General features: G+C 38.3%; 1 protein-coding gene across 2 annotated transcripts in view; it reads right to left on the bottom strand.

The window, feature by feature from the left end:
* Positions 1-281: 281 nt before the first annotated feature.
* Positions 282-22,935, bottom strand: part of LOC122658001 — a 55,328-nt gene continuing 32,674 nt past the window's right edge. The window contains exons 5-10 of one of the 2 annotated variants that reach the window (XM_043852835.1): positions 20,506-20,669; positions 20,246-20,393; positions 19,049-19,171; positions 18,837-18,924; positions 658-1,087; positions 282-537 (exon numbers count right to left, since the gene is read on the bottom strand). In XM_043852835.1, the coding sequence (XP_043708770.1) occupies positions 921-1,087; positions 18,837-18,924; positions 19,049-19,171; positions 20,246-20,393; positions 20,506-20,669 (690 nt within the window). In that variant the 3' untranslated portion in view covers positions 282-537; positions 658-920. The remainder of the gene's footprint in view (positions 538-657; positions 1,088-18,836; positions 18,925-19,048; positions 19,172-20,245; positions 20,394-20,505; positions 20,670-22,935) is intronic. The other variant, XM_043852836.1, reaches the window with a different exon arrangement.

The raw sequence follows: 22,935 nt of genomic DNA, 5'->3' as shown, positions 1-22,935 counted from the left end.
GTTTGATTATTGTTTACTACTGTAACCCAACCAGATGTTATATCAAGAAATAATATCGTCGAGGTAAATGCCATTTACGGTTTGATTATTGTCTACTACTTTAACCCAACCAACCCAACCAATGAGGAGCATGGGAGGGAGGGAGCACCGCACAGGTGATTCTATCCTACATACAAAAGACTATTATCATTTCTAGTTTAAAATTATACATCTGCTGAGAGATGAGTATATAAAAAAATATAAAAATAATAGAGATCTTCTGGTTGGTATACAGTCATAAATGAGACCAATAAGGAAGAAAAAAAAATAATGAAATAACAAAATTTTGCGTTCCAAGTTTCCATCCAAAACGCTTAGCATATCTCGACGCATCAGTTTTCCTCTTGATTTTTCCTTTTGATATGGAGCTTAGAACATATTAATTACCACAACTTATTTACAACAGCTCTGTTCCAACTCGTGAGGCTGGAAATAAAAATCACCTACATCTGAAGATCTATACAACTCTGCCATAAGCACAACCAAAATAATGAGACCCTGCAAAAGAAATTCAGAACCACTTCATCTCCATAGAAAGAAATCCAGTATAGAAGAAGAAAATTTGTAAACAAAAAGTGTTAATGAAATATAGTATTTAGTTTAAATAGACCTACTCACATTCTGATCAAGCATTCATAGCTCTCGTTGATGCATAGTGTAGCCTTATAGATTCCAATATAGAGCACATATAATTTCCCTCTATTAAGAAATAACCAAGTGTAGCAGTACTATGAAGGTTCTCTAAGGCTAACTAAGGCATGACGATGATGCGTTATTCGTCATTGTCCTCTCAAAAGAGTGTTACCTTGAACTGCATGATCTATAATTTTTTTCCTTTTCTAAACAATAAGGTGATATTTACAGCAAGAAAATAAAATGCATCATTTCACATTGACTGCTGCAGACATTTTCCTCAGCCTCTGAGAAATTTCTGAAAAGGATGGTCTCTCTGCTGGATCAGATGCCCAACTACTTTCCATCAAAGACTTCCATTCAGGATCACACCATGTTGGAACTTGTGGCCGTAACGTGTTGTTCACAATTCCCCCTACAGAGGAAACAGAAGCAACAAGGATGATCAAGGTGGTCAGTGTAATGGACTGCTAATAAATATAATATAGCAAAGTACTAGCTCATGCATTCCTATGGCATGAAGAGAAAAAAAATAGAAAAATATTTATTTCTCATCTTGTCACATCCTTCCCATATTTTACCAAAATTTTCTTGTTTTCAGTAACAATGTAGCATGTCACCCACAATTACAAAAGAATCCAGCCAAAATATTCCCAGTACTTCCACCCAAATTGGATCACTTCAAATGTCAAGGGGCAATTAAAAGGTGTCAAGTTCTAAATACACCTATAGAAGTGTCATTTAGACACCTTAATGTCAATGCAATTTGATATAATTATGCTAATAATGACCTAATATGATAAAACCAACATATAATAAACAAAGCATAGGATATAATATAAGCATATTCATAAAAAATAAAAACTGTAAACATAAATCAATGTGGAGTGTCAAAAAACTCATATAATATAAGCATACAATACAAGCAAATTCATTATATGTTCCTCTATGAATTGGCATACAGAATAACACCAGAAATGGGCAGTTAAACAATAGTAAGAGGTAATCATCTATATATTCAAGAATTTTATATGATGCCGTTGAACAATATTGGCATATTTCACAGACCAATAATTGGGTTAGAAACGGAATCCATTTAATATAATATACAAAAATTATTTCATATAATATTTTAAAAAAAAACTATACACTACGGCGTCTACCCAAGCCACAAGGTGTCCAAGACGATTCCCAGGTGACCAAGGCAGTCGGCTTTCCTGCTCCAAGTAAGGTGTGGGTTAGCCATGGCCCAGAAAATCTGTCTAGATGCCTAGGCGGTGCCTTGACAACTATGCATTGATGAATACAGCATATTCCAAGAACATATAACATAGAATGAATGTAATAAGGATATAAACACCCAAAAAAAGAAGTAAATAATGATGACATTCCATTTAACCTAACAATGATGATCCAAGCTACTGTAATAAGAACATAATATCACTTGAACATGACAAGGAAAAACAAATCTCTAATGGTTTTCTGGTTTTATTGAGCTCATATGTACAAGAATGAACCATAATACGTTACATACAACAACTCAGCCTTATCCCAACTAAATGGGGTCAGAAACATGGATCCTTGTCCTCCAATCAGCTTTCTTCGAGGTCATACTTGATACAAGGCCTAAGCTATACATGTCTTTTCTCACCACTTCTCCTAAGGTCACTCTTTTAGTTCCTTCAATCTGAATCAAATCAATCCTCCGTATTGGGGCATCAAAAGGCCTCCATTGAACATGATCATGCCACCTCAAACGACTTTCTCGTAGCTCATCATGCATCGAAGCTACCCCCAAATCAGCTTTAATATGATCATTCTTTACTTTATCCTACCTAGTTTTGCCATTCATCCATCGCAACATCCTCATCTCCGATACACTGAGTTTATCTAGATGATGCTTCTTAACTGCCCAACATTTCGCATCATACATCATAGCCGCTCGTATGACTGTTCTATAAGATTTTCCTTTAGGCCCCATTTGTTTAGAGGGGACTTAGGTTGGATGGGAGAATTGGGGTGGGAAAATGCTGATGTAGAACTTCAAAATCCCACCCCAATCTTGTTTGGTTAATTTGGGGTGGTGAACTTACAAAAGCTCAGGGGACATCATTAATTGCTTTATCTGCTGATGTGGCACTGCAAAATCCCACCCCTTTGCTATCCAAAATCCTACTAAATTGGTGGGACTTTGGTTACTATTCATGGGAAAAGTAACTTTACCTCAACATTTCCACCCCAACAAAACCCCACCAACATGTGGGTCCCATCTTCCCAACAATCCCACCCCACCTTCCCCTCTAAACAAATAGGGCCTTAAGTTTTAAAGGTATACACTGATCACACAACACTCCAGACGCACCTTTCCATTTCATCCATCCTATTTTAATTCTCTATGAAACATCATCCTCTATATCACCTTCTTTATTTATGATTGAGTCCAGATATCTAAAATAATCACTTTGTGGAATCTCCCTCTCAACAATTTTCACCTCGTTATCCGTCCTAGTGTAACTAAAGTTATACACCACATACTCTGTCTTCGTTCTACTTATCTTAAAACCATTAATTTTTAAGGTTGATCTTCATAACTCTAACTTGGTGTTAACCTCTACTTTTGTCTCATCCACCAAAACAATATCATCAACAAAAAGCATACACCAAGGAACCTCATCTTGAATGTCTCTGGTTAAATCATCCATGAGAAGCGCAATAAAATAAGGGCTTAAAGCTAAATCTTGACGTAACCAAAGATTAATTGGGAATTCACTACCGTGACCCCCCACAGTTCATACACTTGTCACCGCATTATCATACATATCTTTAATTATATCCACATATTTACTTGAAACACTTCTCTAGTACTTGCCAAATTAACTCTCTAAGGACTCTATCATAAGTTTTTTCTAGGTCAATAAAGACCATATGAAGATCCTTCTTGCAATCTCTAAATCTTTCCACAAGTCTCCTAAGTAAATAGCTCTTGTCGTGGATCTTCCTGGAATAAAACCAAATTGGTTCTCCATAATAGTAGTTTCCCATCTCATGTGGGTTTTAATAACCCTTTCCCATAATATCATAGTATGACTCATTAGTTTTATGCCTCTATGGTTATTGTAGCTCAGAATATCACCTTTATTTTTGTAAAACGAAGCCACAATGCTTTTCCTTCATTCATCTAGCATTTTCCTTGTGCTCATAATCTTATTAAAGAGCTTGATTAGCCAAGATAAACCACAGATTCCTAAGCTCTTCCACACTTCTATTGGGACCTCATCTAGCCCTTATGCCTTGCCTTTCTTTTACTTCAAACACCCTCATTTTTCTTATATATCTACGACATAAGGTGTCTTGATGGGTAATGCAATATTCCGAAACACTATTACTCAAAGTATTTTCATTTAGTAAGCTGCAAAAATAACCTTCCCATCTCTTCTTACTGTCCTCATCCATTATTAGTATTTTACAATATTCACTTTTAATACATCTAACATGGTCGAGATCTCTACTCTTCCTTTCCCTCACTTTAGCTATCTTATAGATAGCTTGTTCCCTTTCCTTTGTGCTCAGATTGTTATAAAAATCTTCATATTTCTTCGCCCTTGCTTTACCACGATCTTCTTAGCTTCATTTCTAACAAATTTAAACCTTTGTATATCCACTACATCCTTAGTCCTTTGCCATGTCTTAAAACTAGCTTTCTTAGTCTTAATGGCTCTTTAAACCTCATCATCCTACCACCAAGTCTCTCTAGAGGAATGACGATTTTCTTTTGATTCGCCAAGGACATCTTTAGCAACCTGCTTAATACAAGTAGTCATCTCATTCCACATCATATTAGTATCTCCCTCAAAGTCCCACTTTCCTTGTTCAACCATTTCATCAGTAAATGATAAGTATCTCCTTTTAAGCTCCACCACGTTATCCTAGGGCAAATAAGCTCACCTTTCTTACGATTCTGTGTAACGATGCACATATCCATAACCACTAATCTATATTGTGTGGTTAGGATCTTCCCTGGTATTCCCTTACAGTCCTTACATAACAGTCTATCGGACCTTCTAGTTGGGAAGAAATCTATTTGGCTATGATGCCCACTTTTGAAGGTAACAAAATGTTCCTCTCTTTTCAAAGTAAGTGTTTACAATGAATAAATCATAAGCCACAGCAAAATCTAAAGACTGAGATACACTCCTCATTCTTCTCTACAAAATTGGGAATGGCAATGGAGCATCTCTCTCTACAAAATTACACCATTGGAACGACAGGCACATGAAACTAATATGTGTGTGCATTGATAAAGGGATGATATTATTGATTACATCTACTGCAAGTATGCATAGATTGAAGTAAAGTCAACTTGCACAATTCCTTGATCAAGCGTAGTTACTCTATCAATTGAGAACTGATTCTCAAAGCTAAGTGGGCAGCAAAACCAACCAGTATAGTGGAGTGGCTTATCTGTGGCATAGAAGACCAAAAACCTTAAATAGCTAGATAAGGTTAGGAGCTTGAGGTTGGGTGCTTTCAGAGTGGAGACTACCTAGCCTAAACAGGATGAAACTTAACATCCTATACTATAATCAATGTGAATATTATCTTGACCATTAATTGAGGCACAGAAGCAGCGAAACTTGTAGTTAGCCGCATAGTTGTCCAGGCGCCTTCAGGGTGTCAAGGCAAGGCTTCGCCTTACCGGATGTAGGTAAGGCAACCACCTAGGCTATTAGGCGTTGCCTTGGACGCCTTTGTCCGCCTAAGTGGCTGGGCAGGCACCTTATATTGTTTTTTGTTTTTATATTTTTGTTATATAATATAGATTCTTTTCCTAACTTCTTATTTGGCAGTGTACAGAATTATAATGCTTGTGATACATGGTAACATGGAATCATTGAATCTTAAACCTTGTTATCATAGTTGTCAGAGTGTCGCCTAGGCGTCCGAGCGGTTTTTTCTGGTCTAGGCGGTGATCTGCCTTATGTTAATAAGGCGCCCACCTAGCTCGCCTTTTAACCTGGCCAGTCGCCTTTGCATCATTTTTTTTTTTTTTTTAACTTCAAAGTATATTGCTTTGGGGATTCCATTTGTAATGATTTGATTTGCTTGTGTACAGGATTAAGTACACTGATACTACACAGGATAAGTGACTACAAAAACTCAACAACAAAGTCTCGGTCTCTCACAACTCTCTCTAAAGTCTAAACCCTGCAATAGAAAGGCCGAAAGGGTTTACTCCATTTCCGTTTTAGATAGTTCGAGTTCAAGCTTCTACTTCCTCCTAGGCCGAAAGGGTTTGCTGTATCTTCTTCTTCTTCCCGTGAGCCCTGACGCACTCAATCTGTTTTTCCCCCCTTCATCCCGAGCACTTTCACTTTCAAACTTGGAGTTTGGAATTGCCTCCTAGAACGTCCCAAAATCCTGGCTTTTATCCTATACAAGTGAAGCAGATTCATCACCAAATAGGGCTTGTTTGCTTAGGAATAAGTCTAGGATTGGGTTATATATATGTTGGTTTTCTATGTAATAGGCCACTTTTATGGGCCTAAAATATGGGTAATTGGGTTGCATACGGGATTCCTTACTTGGTTTTATTTTTATATAATTAATGGTCATGTGATCACTTAAGTGATCATGTGACTTGGTCAAGTGGTCATGTGACAACTTAAGTTGGGCTGGATTAGGACTCTATAAGTCCAGCCATGTTTTGAGTTTATTTCCTTTGTTATTTCACTTTCCTAGTCAGTTTAGCTTACCTAATAGGTTAAGGATTGGGTTAGGCCTTTCTATTTTAGTGTAAGAGTCTATTTTTGAGTCTCTTATATAAGGTTGTAAGGGGTCAAGTATGGAACATGAATTTTGATAATGAAAAGGGTTTTTGCTGCTCTATTCCATTGAAGATTTGTCTTGTATTTGATCAAGGCTGGTGGGATTGGTGTTTGATCTAATCGACACCTTGCGGTGTGAAGCCCGGGTGGTTCATTCAAGCTCTCTTTGTTCTTTTGAAGCCCTAATTACAAGTTCAATTCAAGTTTTAATTTTTATTCAAGATCTACAATCAAATAAATTGCTGCCAAGGAAATTCTGTAACAGCAGTGAGTTTGAATCATCCCCATCCCCAACAATTCTTCTTCTAATCCTCCTCTAACAGCCCAAACCCTAAATTCCCCCTTTTTTGTTTTCAATTTTCCCAAGACCTAAATTCTGCCGAGACCTAACCAGACATCAAAACCCACTCATATTTGGACCGAATTCTGCCCTCACCCATTGGAACACTCGATCCAAGCTGCTCCCTCATCTGACCATCATAGACTCTAAAAATTCATCTTTTCCTCTTTTCAAAACCCCGAAACCCTAACCCTAACCTTGCTGCCGATTCTAATTAAAAGGCTTCGACTTGTTAAAACTTAACAAGACCTTCACTGGAAGACTCCCCTACATCAACTTAGCATAACCCTACCATCAAACCCTAGGTCCAATCAAACCCTAACCCTAATTTCACAATTTTCACCTATTTTGACCTAGCCAAATTAGCTAGTTCATAGCAGATCCTGGTTATTGGCTTCTAGCTGGTCTCCTACCAATCTAGAACTACATTAACAAGTCTCCCTAGCAGGAGAACCAAGCCTGCAACCAGGTAATTCTGCGTTTGCGCTTTATTTGAAATCATTATTTGATTGTTGGGACTGTATTAGTTGGGAATCATGGCTCAGTGTTGCAAATTGCGTTTTATCACCTAATATTTCAGGCAAAACGATAGCCATAATAAACAGATTTCACAATCAAAAGGAGTGTACTGCACTGTAACTATAGTGTTTTTATTCATTGCTCAGTATGCTGTAATCGAAAGGAGTGTACTGTACTCTAAGTAGTACACTGTATATATATATATATATATATATTTTTTCATTCCTCTGTATTCTGTAATCAAAAGGGTAGTTATTTTTTATTGCTATGTTTCCTCTTTTACCAAGCAAAGCCTAAATGCAAATCAGTGTTTTTTGTTTATTGCTCTTTCTTTTTCTTTCTTCTTTCCGTGACTTCACATGTTAATGGTGTGTAGTGTACTGTCCTCCTGTGTTTTTGTTCTGGTATTGAGGCTTAAGTGCTTGAGCATAATGGTTAAATGTTAATGGTGTATTTCTGTTGGTAACTTGATTAAGTACTGTATTTCTGTTAATGGTGTATTTATGGTATTGCTCTTGGTTTATGGATTTGTATTTCTGATAAATATGGAAATAATATGCTTCTTTATATCCTATATTATGTCCATTATGTGTTGGTTTTCTCAGATTATGTCATTGCTATTAACACCGAAAAGGCAATAGCAGGCACCTCCAGAGCCCTGATTTTCACACAAACTACCACTTTCATGTGCTGGGAATGAGATCACTTTGTCAATCGGAAATGCTAGATGAAAAGATCCCTTTCCCACCAGGTGTATCAATAGATACTCGACCTTTTGCATTTATATTCCTCATCGCATAACTCCGGCGTGCTATAGTAGGGGCAACCTTTTTTGCAGAAGTTCTTACTTATGTGATGTATTAGGAGTTATCCACTTAGTCGAGTTCAGAATTGTAGGGGCCAATAACGAGCATAAAAGAAAATGGATGCACTAAAGAGCATACAGAAAGCAACTCAAACAACAGGAGAGGAGCGAAAGAGAGTTGCTAGCATATTTATACCATATTGCATTGATATGATTCTTGATGTAGCACCAAGGATAAAGCACTCGGTGCTGACCTAGGTTTCGACCATCCAAAACCAAAATTTGGTCGAAACCCGGTATTTTTTCCCAGCCAACTCGAGTTGGTGGATTCAAGGCCCAGAAATGAGTTTTTTATATGCAGACTATTTTTGACATTCTCAACACAATACATAAACTATTTCACAACACACACACACACACACACACAAAAAAAAAAAAAAAAACCCCTCAAAATGGTACTTGTGGTTTTACCCAAGTTTACCAGTGTACACTGAATGATCTTGTACAGTGTACAGTTGTACACTAGCCTTATATAAATGCTAACTAGTAAGTGCACATATAGTTAAACTACTAGAAAACTAAATAACTCATTTTAACTATCAAAACATAAATTATACAACACTCACCAATCATTTCCACAAGGAGTTTCTGGGTGAGTCTAATCCACAAGCTGCGTACCACTAAAGATATTGTAACCGTTCCTCCGAAAGCACCACATATGTATCCCATGACATGCTTTAGGCTCAATTGTTCTGATAGTCCATATTGCCCATCTAATCATCTATAAGCCCCATCAACAACTTGTCTGAGATATCCCAATCTAGGGAAGGGCTCACCGAGACTGTAAGAAGGTGGGGCCGTATACCCGAAGACACTGTTGACAAAAGATGACCTACCACTTGATCCATCCCCATATCCATATGTAGCAGAAGATGAATCATGGCCACTCCCATATCCAAATGAAGTAGAAGATCCACTATGGCCACCACCATATCCAAATGAACCGGTGCTCTAAAAGGATAGTCCACCAACATATCCACCATATGGTCCATACGCAACCTGTGATGTTGATCCGACGCTCTAGAAGCCACTATAATGATGTTGTGCTGGACTGGGGGTCTCTAGAGGATGGCACGCCCAAATCCTTTAGTCTCTCCCAAACTCATGGCTTCCATAGTACCAGACAAGCTTGATATATCCATCTCAGATGCCTCATCAGTAGGTCTGAACCACTTGCGAGGACCTCGAATGTAACCTCCGGAGGTACGTACACCATGATCATCTTGTGTTGCATGAGAAAATTGAGACTCCCCTGTAAATCTCTGTGGATCTGGCTCCTGAATTATCTGGTCCTCTGAACTGCATAAGGATGCTAATCTGGCATTATCATCATAATACTCACCAGTATCACCACCATCATCATCACCACCACGACCATCATCATCATCACCACCACTATCATAACCCTAAGTCTATATAGGTGTTTGAGTGCATCCGCGGAATGGGACCACTCATCATCATCAGCTTCACTACTACCAAGGTGTGCCTTGAATGGACGTGGGATCTGTGAATGAACTCTGCCCTCTACTGCCATATACTCATCAACACCAATACCTACCTGTGAAGCAATCTCGTTGTTGGGCTGACCCCCAACCTCATCTAATAAAGGCTCACCTCAATCCCTAATCCATTCATAAAGGGGATTCTCATCAACTTCGTCAACTTGGAATATTTCTAGTAACTCAATTAGGTTTGTATCGTGTTCCACGCCAAGTCATATGTGCTTCTCTCTCAATCTCATATTATAATGCACATAGATCAAGTCCTCAGGTCTCTTAGCACCCAATCGCGTCCACCTCTGGTAGCGTATGAGGTTGAACGTACTCCAGTTACACTCACATCCAGTGGTGAAACATGTCTGGGAAAGCACTCTAACTGCTATCTTAGATAGGTTGGGTGAATCTCTGCCATATTGCAACCAGAATTCAGTTGGATACGAGCATTAAAGATTATTGTTAGGTAATAGTAAATAAGGGTACATACTTAAATATGAATGTAAAGACTAAGGTGATTGGACCAACCAGGAGCAATGCCATCCCAAGCTATTGTTGCCACTGTCCAGCCAAAACTCTCAGTGACATCCCTAAAAGCTTTCATTTGTATCCATTTCAGTTATAGGAACCAGTGTTAGCATCAATACCAAAAAGTATAGTTGCATAAATTTTTTCCTACTAAACAATAGTTGATTCTCACCTCGCCATTGATAACCCCTTGTTTAGTTGGATTTGGCTCAAACCTAGCAACCACTGTATGAATTGCATCCATCAAATCTTGTCTCATCCCAAGTCTATGCTTGTAGTTGTACTTAGGATTTAGATAGTATGTTGAACACGGTGCAAAATACCATAATAAGAAACTAAATGACAATCACAAATTGACAAGTTGAATTGAAGTTAATAAAATAACAACTCCCCAGCCTTATGTAGTGGATGCATGAGCTGCCTCTCCCATCGTTCCCTAATAATCTAATTAAGCTTTGTATTACCCCTTTATTAATTGTCTCAATCTGCATCTTCATCATATCAATAGCTGCCCATAAGTGTGGTAAGGTGGGCTTCCTCTATTGGTCCACCATTTTCAACAGGGAGACAACTGAGTCTAAGATCTTTACGACCTTCTTGATATCATCCCAGAACCTGTCACTATAAATGGTGGTCTGGGCTATCTGACCTCCATAGACCCCTACCAGTTAATCATTCCTCAAAAGCAAACATCGACCTAAGTCCAGCCTTCTTCATCTCAAAGCTTTGAAGAGTGATCCAATTAGTTGCAAAGCGTGTAATCCCTGGCCTCACTAAGTCACCACCACACTTGCTCCTAAACATTTGCATGGTAAATCCATGATTATAGGTGAAGGTGTTCACTTGTCTTGCCTTCTCTACCACCCTTTTCACAAGTTTCAAATTCCCCATGTCCTTCAACATGAGATCGATGCACTGGGCTGCACATGGTGTCTAGAAGAGTTAGGTACATGGAATTGTTCATAAGTTTTTCCCCTGCCTTCTTAAAATTTCTCCTGTTGTCAATGTCAACCTATACCACTTTATCCACTCTCACATCCTTCACTTCTTTCAACAACTTGTAAATATATTTTGCATTCTTCTTTTCCTTGGATACATCAACAGAGTTGAGGACCACAATCCTCCCATCACAATTTAACATGAAGTTGATGAACTGTCTAGTGGGTTAATGTAGTCTTAGATAGGTAGGACACCTACTAGGAGCCAGACAACCAGGACCTGTTGAGCTGCTGGTTCGATGGGGGCAGAGTTGAGGTTTAAGGTCAAATTTAGGGTTAGGGTTTTGAAAGGTGGAAGATGATGGAATCTAGGGTACGAAATCAGGTGGTTGAATGGGCTTAATATTTAGGTTGAGTATACGTAGGGTGGAGGGGAATATATTCAGAAAGTTACAGCTAAATCAGATGGTTAAATCTGATGTTATGAAGGTTTCCTAGTTTGAGATAGGAGAGAGGGGTAAAAGAGTTGCAGACAATTGGATGGGTGGATGGTACTAAAATTTGGATCGAGTCTCTCTTAGGGTTTGAGGAATATTCGATCAAAATTTTAGTAGGTTCTAATGGTTAGATTTGGCTGGGCAGCATTTTCGCGAAAATCACCTTGCATGTGACCTTCTAGAAGGGGATAAGAATAGTTGCAGGTTGTAGGGTTCTAATGGATTTATGGTATTAATGGTGGATGAGGAAGGTAGTAAGGATTGAGTATTAGCAATGGGGATCGATGGGGGTGGGTTTAGAGGATTAGGAGAAGGGTAATGGTTAATAATGTCAAATACTAACTTGGAGTTGTAGGTCTTCAATGGCAGCAGCTTGAAGACTAGAAACAGGTCCTCCCGATCTACAAGATGCAAGGAGTCGATTGGAGGTCCACCAATCCTTTATAACAGATCCTCCCGGTCTACAAGACGCAAGGAGTCAACTGGAGATCCACCAGTTCCTTCACCTTGATATGACTCACAAGGCAACACTCAACAAAGCAAGGCAGCAGCAACAATGGTAGCAAGCAAAAGCTATTTTTATTAATCAAATTCGTATTCAATGTTTTCCCCCCTTACAACTTTATATAAAAGACTCAAAATTTGACTCCTACACTCAAAAAGAAAGGCCTAACCCAATCGTTAACCTATTAGGTAACTTAAACTGACTAGGAAACTGAAATAGACTCAAAATAGTGTCCTAATCCAGCCCAACTAAACAATTAAAAGACAAACTACTAAAATCACTTAAATTGAACCACTGGTTCAAACCAACTTTGGACCGGTTCAATTTCAAACATTAAAAACATGAAAATAAAACTAATTTCAAACATTAAAAACATGAAAATAAAACTAAGTATAGGACTAAAACATCTAATCCCGTATGCAACCTAATTACCCATATTTTAGGCCCATAAAAGTGGCCTATTACATAGAAAACCCATGGGATCAAAGGCCCAACATGTATATAACCAAACCCTAGACTTATTCTTAATAAAAAGAAGCCCAGTTTGGTGATAAATCTGCATCAATTCTCCCTAGCTTGAAAAAATTTGTCTTCGAATTTTGTAGTGATGAGAGGAAAACAACATGTGAGTAGCAGCTTTGACCATTCCCCAGCAGAATTCTGATTGCTTGTAGACTTTAGGGATGTAGTCTTTAAGGCGTAGAGCTTTCTCTTCAAAGAACCATGGTGGCAAACTCTATGTGCTCAACCTTTGAATCAATATCAACTGTATATATCGTGTCTGTAGAGTCTTTAATAGTGGTAACCTTTTCATCTAAGATTTGAGGCGCAAGTTGTACCTCTTCAAGAACAGCATCTTGAATGCCAACGATTTCCTGTGGAGTGCTCTCAACCACCTCTTCATCTTTTGTTGTTTCAGCTTTGTCTACTTTGATCTCTTCGACATTGACCTCTTCAGTAGAAACTTCTACATGTTGACTCTCCGTCTTTGAAGCTTCAGGCATTGTCTCTTTCTTTTCATCACAATTCACTGTGATCACTTCAGCTTTGTCTTCAACTTGTGCTCCCTCAATTTCCTTTGGCAATGTACATTTGTATTCAGCCGTTGATTTAACACTGGTGATGTCAGATTTCCAACACTCTTCCACTTGCAAACTGAATCTTATTGATGGAGGCTTCAAGTTGTCTTCAGATTTGAAGGCCTTTTGGAGGTGATGTTGTCGAAGGGAATTTATTTGACCTTGTTGTCGAGCTATGCATGCCGGTGGTAAATATTTCTACTCATGCTTCATCTCAGCCCATGTAATAGGCGTATTACCTTCATACTGAAGATCTCTCTCAGTAGTTCTCCACCACTCATGGGCTGGCCCCCCTAGATTAATGCGAGCTAATTTCATCTTCCTAGGCTCAGATAAATCATACCAATCAAAATAATCATCTAAAGCAGCTAACCAATCATAAAATACCTGTGGATCATGGGTACCACCATATTCCTTCAACTCGAACGCCTCTGGAGGTCTAGGTCGTTCCCTGGAGTCTCTATATTCTCTATACCTGTCTTCCCTGTGTCTGTCTCTGGGATCTCTGGATCGATCTCTGTTATCCCTAGATCTGTCTCTGTAATTCCTATTTCTTCCAAGGTTCCTTGTATTTCATAATTAACTTGATATCTGTCCTCTTCAAGGGGATCACTGCTGTCCCTAAGAGGTGCGATCTGTTTTTGCTCAATTACTTGCAACCTTTCAGTGATAATTCTAGTCTCTTCAGTTAAGGTCTTTTGATCAGCAGTAAACTTCTGAAACATCTCTAACATTGCTGCCATAGAATCGGGTAGGGGTGGTAGTGATGGATTAAGCACTGGATTGCCATGTTGATCCACGGCTCTAATACCACTTAATATAGTCCTAGATAGGTAGGAGACCTACTAGAGCCAGACAACCAGGACCTGTTGAGCTACTAGTTCGATGGGGGCAGAGTTAAGGTTTTAGGTCAAATTTAGGGTTAGGGTTTTGAAAGTTGGAAGATGAGGGAATCTAGGGTAGGAAATCAGGTAGTTGAATGGGCTTAATATTTAGGTTGAGTATGGGTAGGGTGGAGGGGAATATATGCTGAAAGTTGCAGCTAAATCAGATGGTTAAAACTGGAGTTATGGAGGTTTCCTAGTCGACATAGGAGAGGGGTAAAAGTGTAATTTCAAACAATCGACTGGGTGGATGTTACTGAAATTTGGATCAGTCTCTCTTAGGGTTTGAGGAATATTCGATCAAAATTTTAGTAGGTTCTAACGGTTAGATTTGGCTAGACAGAATTTTCGCAAAAATCACCTTGCATGTGACCTTCTAGAAGGGAAGAAGAATAGTTGCAGGTTTTAAGGTTCTAATGGATTTATGGTATTAATGATAGATGAGGAAAGTAGCAAAGATTGAGTATTGGCAATGGGGATCGATGGGGGGTGGGTTTAGAGGATTAGGAGAAGAAGGGTAATGGTTAATAATGTCAAATACTTACTTAGAGTTGCAGGTCTTTAATGGCAGCAGCTTGAGGACTAGAAACAGGTCCTCCCGATCTACAAGATGCAAGGAGTCGATTGGAGGTCCATCAATCCCTTATAACAGATCCTCCCAGCCTACAAGACGTAAGGAGTCAACTGGAGATCCACCAGTCCCTTCACCTTGATATGACTCACAAGGCAACACTCAACAGAGCAAAGCAGCAACAACAATGGCAAAAAGAAAAAGCTATTTTTATTAATCAAATTCGTATTCAATGTTTGCCCCCCTTACAATCTTATATAAAAGACTCAAAATTAGACTCCTACACTAAAAAGGAAAGGCTTAACCCAATCCTTAACCTATTAGGTAACTTAAACTGACTAGGAAACCGAAATAGACTCAAAATAGAGTCCTAATCCAGCCCAACTAAACAATTAAAAGACAAACTACTAAATCACTTAAATTGAACTACTGGTTCAAACCAGCTTTGGACCGGTTCAATTTAAAACATTAAAAACATGAAAATAAAACTAAGTATAGGACTAAAGCATCTAATCCCGTATGCAACCCAATTACCCATATTTTAGGCCCATAAAAGTAGCCTATTACATAGAAAACCCATGGGATCAAAGGCCTAACATGTATATAACCAAACCCTAGACTTATTCTTAATGAAAGAAGCCCAGTTTGGTGATAAATCTGCATCATAGGTCCAGTCCAATCATCACACATCACACATCACAGTCACTCCATAATGCTCCCACATTGACTTCAACTCATCAATATACTCCATCAAGTCTTCCTTGTGGTGGGGCAAGTAAACATTATACATTTCATATGGTGTGGGCCCCTTCACTCTGAGCCAACCGTAACTATCTTATCTAACATGTGCTGATAATATGGCCCCCTTAGGTGACATTGGTTGGAATACTATGGTAGAAAGCCTACTTGGAGAAAGCAATTTCCACTTTCTCCTTCACATTAGTCCACATCTGTTTTAATCTCTTTTGTTTAAACTCTAGTCTTGGAAAGAGTGCAGGCTCCGTCTGAAGGACATCAACAGCTGGGTTACGGGCTGGGGGTGTGGTGGAACCCGTGGGGCAGGGGCCCGTAAAGCTAGGGGGGCGTGGGGCTGGTTCTGGTTCTGAGGCCCTCACACTCTGGCTCCTCCTGAATGGAATCTCTGGCTCTTAATCTCTCAACTTCCTCCTTTGGGGTTGCTCTGGCTCTAGCTCATCTCTGGCCTATCTAGATGAACCAGATCCCCCGGCCATCTATAACAGTCTTTCTTGCTGAATCCTAAATTACTCTTTGCTCTCCATCTTTGCCCTCATTTGTGTAGCCTCTGTCACTGTTCCTACATCATCATACTCATATTTGCTCATCACTGTCATAATCCTACTTCCCTAACTCAGGATACTTGTCTAGACATGCTTCATCAAACCCATCCCTGGATGTCATCTCCCTCCTAGCTTCTACTCCGCCCCTCAGATGCGTTGCCATAACTATCTTTATCTCACTTGGCACATTAGGGCAGCCTATGACATTCCTATCTCTACCAGCAAGATGCCACTTCAATCTAGTGGCTCTACCTCCCAATATTTGCTTCCTACAGTAATTACACTCTGATTTTTTCTTGTCAGTTGAAAGGGGTCTCCCATGCAGCCATGCAATGTCCCCCATTATGCAATACTAGTTTTTACCATCCTATTGCAACAAGAACACTACAAATATGACTCCTAAACAACAACAAAGGATATTCTAAATTTTCCCCAAAGTATGCTATTTTTTGCCTTTTTAAAATTATTTTAATGATTACGTATTAATTAATTAAAATAAATTAAGAACATCACAATACTAATCAAATACAGCTGAAAACATATTCTATATACTTTTAACTATATTTCTACATTTTAAACTAAAATAGAATATTTCTCTTATTTATTTTCAATTTTTTTAATTTCAGAAATTATTTTTAAAAATCAGAAAATTTAAATAAATAAATAAAAGTAGAAAAAAAATCCGACACCGTCACGCTGTAGATCAGGGTGATATAAGTCATATATTAAATTGTTATCCATCCAACAAATATAAGTCATATTTTTTAGAAAATATGTTGTACGAAAATAGTTTTATAAAACAGAAAATTAAAAACTTAATTGGCCAACCAAAAAAAAAAACCGACTCTGTAGAGTCATAGATCAGGCCATTGAAGCTAACATATATATAAATTGATTTTTGAAAATAAAACACTGTTACCTTTGAGATTCAAGCTTCAAAATCTCTTCTACGAAGCTTGATAGAACTTGTAGCTGCACAAAATGTCAAAATTGAGCAAAGAAATCAGAGTTTTTGGCCCAAAAGATCACTCCCAGTATCCAAATTGTCAGCTCTAGTACCTCTCGGTCGAAACTGCTCAAATTGAGCAAGTTTCGACCGAGATATGTGACTTTAACAAGAGTTTGACCATGGTTCAACACTGCTTCGGTCGGAACAATGTCGAAACCAGTCAAAATTAAAGTCGACCATCAACTCGTCTCGGTTGGCTGTGAAATCGGGTTGTCTCGGTCGAAATTACATGTTTCGACTGAGTTCTTCTTCCATGTGTAGCACATAAATAGAATTATATAATTTCTAATATGTTATTTGGGCCTTTGGCTATTTGCTATACTGGTAGTAGTAAATATAATGGAAACATAAAAAATAAATAAAAAGAATTGACTACTATGCTTGTTATCATGTTGTATCTGGTTATACCATTATAGTATTGCTAATTCTCTGCTAGAATCAAATTCTAACCCTATGTGATATCAAATATCATTGAACTGAATTACTGAAATATCTTTGATGTAGATCACAGGTCCATGTGTAGCCGCAGGAACAAGCTCCAAAACTAGCCCATTGTAGGATTCAACTGTTGTGAGAGGCAGCCTGGTCTGATGATGTGGCAGGTTTCTGTTGGTTCGATGGAGCATCTCATAAGGCTGCCCCAGCCCATAGAGAATCATGAAGAAGAGAAGGAATCAAGACAGATTTTTTTATTAAAAAAAAAAAAGTTACTGTTCATGTGAATAGTGCTGTGGGTTATATGGACAGCTGGCATGGAAGATTAAATGCTGCCAATATCATATTTCTAATCTCTATTTCATTAGTTTCTATTTTAGTTACCTTCTAATTTTGTTACTTAGCAAAGTTCAATTACTTGCAACTCAAGTCTCAGCTCTTCTAGAGACTTTCCATTTTTATCGTTTCTATTTTGGGCTCAACCCTTGAGTCTATATAATGTAATGCCCTAAGAGGCCTCCACACAATTTAATGAATGAAGTTATGTTGCTGTTTTGCAATGCATTGTCGTGAGAGAGGCTGAGAAGGGTGAGAGACCCAAGGCTGAGATAGCCAATCCCCTCCTATCCCTATCCCCCCTTCTTCTATCTTTTATTTTCCAATCAATCTATGTGTGCTTGATCTACTGCAAATCTGAGTATGTTCAATTGATCCTACTGTAGAGTGGTTCTAACTTGAACTACTTCTACATTAATCTTCTTTGTCCAATTTATAACATATAGTTTTTACTGCTAGTTTGTTCTGAAAATCGGCCGATCTTACAATGGATGTTAATTTATATGTAACTACTGGTTTCTTTAATTGGCTGTTAATTTACTTATGATGTTTATGATGTGTCCATACTAGAGATATGGGATAGGTAGGAAAAACACTAGGGCATCTTGTTGCCTAGGCGCCCCTCCGGCCTTCACCACCTTGGGTCACCTTGGTGCCTTAACTATGGTTAGACGTTTTTTTCTGCAAAAGTACCGCAGGCCTATAGCCAGACAGCCAGCATTGATGAATTAATTAGATGTCAAAAAACACAAGGTTTAACCAAAAGAGGGAGGAGGGACTATAGAATGGATAGCTGCAATCATTAAATTCAATAAATTTTGATCGGAGATGTATGCGGGAGGGTATATAGGTAGGTAGGTCACAAACACTTGTTTTATTGCACAACCTGTGCAATACAACAGAAAGCATGGCAGATCCAAGTATGCTTATGAAGCAAGAAAATTGTGATTTAGTGAGCCTTCTGTAGCTATAAATGTAAGAGACTGGTGGCAATTCATATCCATTAGTTAAAAGCTTAGAACTTCAACAAAATGCTGCCTACCTATAATAGAAGCACAATGCATATTGGCATAAGGTTCCTCGCCAGTAAGCAATTCCCACATGATAATCCCAAATGAGTAGACATCAATCTACAACAACAGGGGATGAAAAAAACATAAGACAAAATACCACATAAAATTGAAGAGACCATAAAAGACAAGATACACAAAATATAATCTGAAAACTTCACAAGCATGATAAGATTGACCTTACTTTTTCTGTTACCATGTTACTTTTTCCACTAAGGAGTTCAGGTGCCATCCATGGTAAAGTTCCCCGGACGCCTCCTGACACTAAGGTGTGTTGTCTTACTTTCGATAATCCCAAATCACCAATCTTATAAAGAACGTAAAAAATAAAAATAGATTCAGTACCACACACCTTTCAAAGATCTGACAGAGTATCAGTACTAACCCCAAATAATTTACAACAGAACCAGATGAAGAATGAATATTGCAAGAGTCCATACAGAAGAACAGAGAAGTAACTCGTCCCATAATACACTTGTAGTTAGACACATGCCAAACGCCCCCCCCCCCCCCCAAAATAAAAAAGGGAAAAGAAAAGAAAATTACATAAATCAAAAATATATAAGGAGTTGTAGAACTTGGACATGAAAACATCTTGGGCTCGGATATGCAATTAGACAAACTGCCTCAACAAACATAGAAATGCCTACAGATCTGTACAATAGACTTCATTTATCATAGACATAAAAGGGCCTACCAGTGTACAAGGCTCCCGCCACTGCGGAGTCTGGGGAGGGTCATATTGTATGCAGCCTTACCCCTGCTTTCGCAAAGAGGCTATTTCCAGACTCAAACCCGTGACCACTTGGTCACAATGGAGCAACCTTACCATTGCACCAAGGCCCGCCCTCATTCATTTATCATAGACATGTTACTAAATACACTTAGTTCAAGTAAAATGCAGTAAAAGGAGGATACATATAAAAGAGACGAGAGAGAAATATCTAAAAAGTTGTGTCTAAAAGAGATGATGCCTTTAAGGATACATATAAAAGAGACGAGAGAGAAATATCTTAAAGTTCTGTCTAAAAGAGATGATGCCATTAAAATTATGTAAAAAGAATAAGATACTAATTGGATAAAATGAATATTTATTATAAATTAATTTTCTCCAAAGATCACTATTGGAATATGAGCATATCATTGTGACTTTAACCAAATTTTAGAAAACACAATTTCCTTACTATGTGGGTCATGAGCTTTCTTAAACACGATTCCACTGATGAAAACTAAATTATTCCAGAAATATTCTGGAACTGAAATAAATCACAGACTTTCATTACAACAGCTCAACAAAATTCACTAATAAATGGAAAAACATAACCAACAAAAGAGAGAAACCCAAAAAAAAAAAGAAAAAAGAAATCATCGACACACTTACCTTGCACACGGGTCTTTGGGGATCTCTCATATTTACAAGCAGATTTTCACATTTCAAATCAAAATGAACAATATTCTTTCCATGCAAATACTCCATTCCAAATGCAGCATCCATAGCTAAGATGAGTCTCTTACGACGATCGATCGTCCTGTTCAAAGTTACAATGAGGTCAACGTGACACTTTTCATGCTCCACACATCAGTCAACAGTAACAATTCCAAAATGTGAGAATGTTATTTATGACTATCCAAACTATCTACCTGTCTTTCTTTTGCAGAAATTGCTTCAAAGATCCATTAACCATGAATTCCGTCACAGTTGCCAGAGATCCATCAGGACCATCACGAACTATACCATAGAAAGATACAACATTCGGATGATGCAATGAACTCAATATCAAAGCCTCCTTCCAGAAATCAGCAATCTACCAAACAAAATAAACAGAAAAGAAGTTTAGCATGAACTACTAAAGTAAGACTGTAAGAGTACTGAAAAAATTTCCAAAGATTTACAACCTACAAGACCAATAAGTAGAAACTAGAAAGCCAAGCTTCTTAGAAAGAGTTTTACTAAAAGTTTAATTATATAAAGTTAGAAAAGTAATTACATGAATACAGAGGTAAGCAAAGAACATTGGCCGGTGAATGAGGTCAACCAAGACTACAAGTTCAGCAGAAAGGTGGGACACAGAAGCAGAAACTAGGCTTCCTTTTGCTGTTGTTAGCAATCCAATTTATCTCTATCTTATCTTTATCTCCAGAGTCAGTCTTTTGATAAAACAGATAAGGTTGTATGCAATTAGTTCCTACAATATCCTATTTTGGGCTAGCAAACACTATAAATACTTAAGGGCCTATGGCCTCCCCCAATAATTCCATAAATCTTAATATGGTAAAACATTGCTAAAAACCAGAAGTGCGGTAAAATATCCATTTGTTATGATGTCCAAAAAAATATTTTCATTTAGAACAGTTTTGACAGCATTCGCACACACCAAATTAAGTTTGACTGGTACATAACTCCTTCAATATAAATAGATTTAAGCAATCTTGGACATGTTGGAAAGCTATCAAAACAAAGCTTTCTAACAAATCCAAGATTGCTTAAATCTGATTTATATTGAAGGAGTTATGTTCCAGTCAAAAACCTTATTTGATACCATGTCCAAGAACAATATACAGTATCAAACTTGGATCAAAACCACAAGTAATATTCTTAGTGTTCTCTATGTGAAACTAATGTATGTATTGGGTTTAAAATGTCAAAAATAGGCAGCACAACAAGAATAAGGGCAAAAAAAAAAACTTCTGGGCCTCGAAACCAAGGTTCAAGTTGGCTTGAAGAAAGTCCCAGGTTTCGACCAAGATATGGTCAAAACCGAGAACCCAGACGAACTCGATTTCTGGCTGGTCGAAACCTAGTTGGAACCCGAGTTTTAGAACCTTGGTCCGGAGTACTATGTGATCAGCATATTCCTTAAAAGCTTAAAGAAAAATTTTATAAGACTGCCATATGACCGGCTACAATGTATGGTGCGAATGTTGGGCAGTTAAGAAGCGTCATATAGATAAACTAAGTGTAGCGGAGATGAGGATGTTGAGATGAATGTGTGGCAAAACTAAGAAGGATAAAGTAAGAAATGACCAAATTAGAGCTGAGTTGGGAGTAGCTCCAATTCATTATAAGCTACGAGAGTCGTTTGAGGTAGCATGGCCATGTTCAATGGAGGCTTTGGGTTGCCCCAGTACGGAGGAGTGTGATTTGATACAAATTGAAGGAGCTAAAAGAGCTGCTGTTGATTTAGTAGTAGCTACTATGGATTCAGTAGTGTGCTTGGTGGATTCCAAGTGAAGGCTAAGGTGGATTCCATAGTGGAAATGTGAATTCTCTTCAAGAGTTTTGGTGGATTCCAAAACCAGCGAAGGTGGATTCCCACCGCATTATCCCTTCTATCTTTCAATTTATTATATTCAAGTTCACAGGTCAGATTTCTGTCAAATACTTCATCCATGTGGCACCTCTATTATAACTCAATTTTCTGGTTTGTTCCCCTGTTCTGCGATCCTGTTTGTACTAGTCTCTAGCTGGATTTTTCTGGTTCAGCATTAGTATACATAAATTGGTATCATCAAAGCTATGGCTAGCATACAACACTCTCAATTTGTTGACCAAAAAGTCAAACAACTATCTGACAATGTTGCTGTACTGAAAGAGGAAAGGGTTGAGGATTATAATCCCCCCAAGACCTGACCACCCTGATATTCATAGAGATGAGAAGGGAATACCTTCTCATTCTACAGCTAATAACAATTCTAGGGTCATAGGAAGGGCCGCCGCCTTCAGACCACCTACACAAGAAGTTTCTTTAGAAAATCACATAAGCACTATTGCTGAAAATAGTAAGAAGGATTGATGACGCACAAAAGGTCAATCTGGAAATCAAGGAATACAATGGGAAACTCGATTCCCAAGTGTTCTATGATTGGCTTGCCTCTTTCAACGATTATTTTGATTGGCACAGTTGGACCTAGATGAGAAAACTGAAGCTTGCACGAGCCAAACATCCTGGTCCTGCCAAGGAGTGGTGAACATAGCTTTCATGGCGACAAGGCAACCCAAGGCAGTGGCCAGTCGCCATGTCACCTAAGCGATGCCTAGGCAACCAAAGTATGCACATACAAAAGGGGGGA

Source organism: Telopea speciosissima, chromosome 4, assembly GCF_018873765.1.
Source record: "Telopea speciosissima isolate NSW1024214 ecotype Mountain lineage chromosome 4, Tspe_v1, whole genome shotgun sequence".
In the NCBI taxonomy this organism is placed as follows: Eukaryota; Viridiplantae; Streptophyta; class Magnoliopsida; order Proteales; family Proteaceae; genus Telopea; species Telopea speciosissima.
Note: the sequence above shows the minus strand (reverse complement) of the source record. Positions and strands in the feature narration are given on the sequence as shown.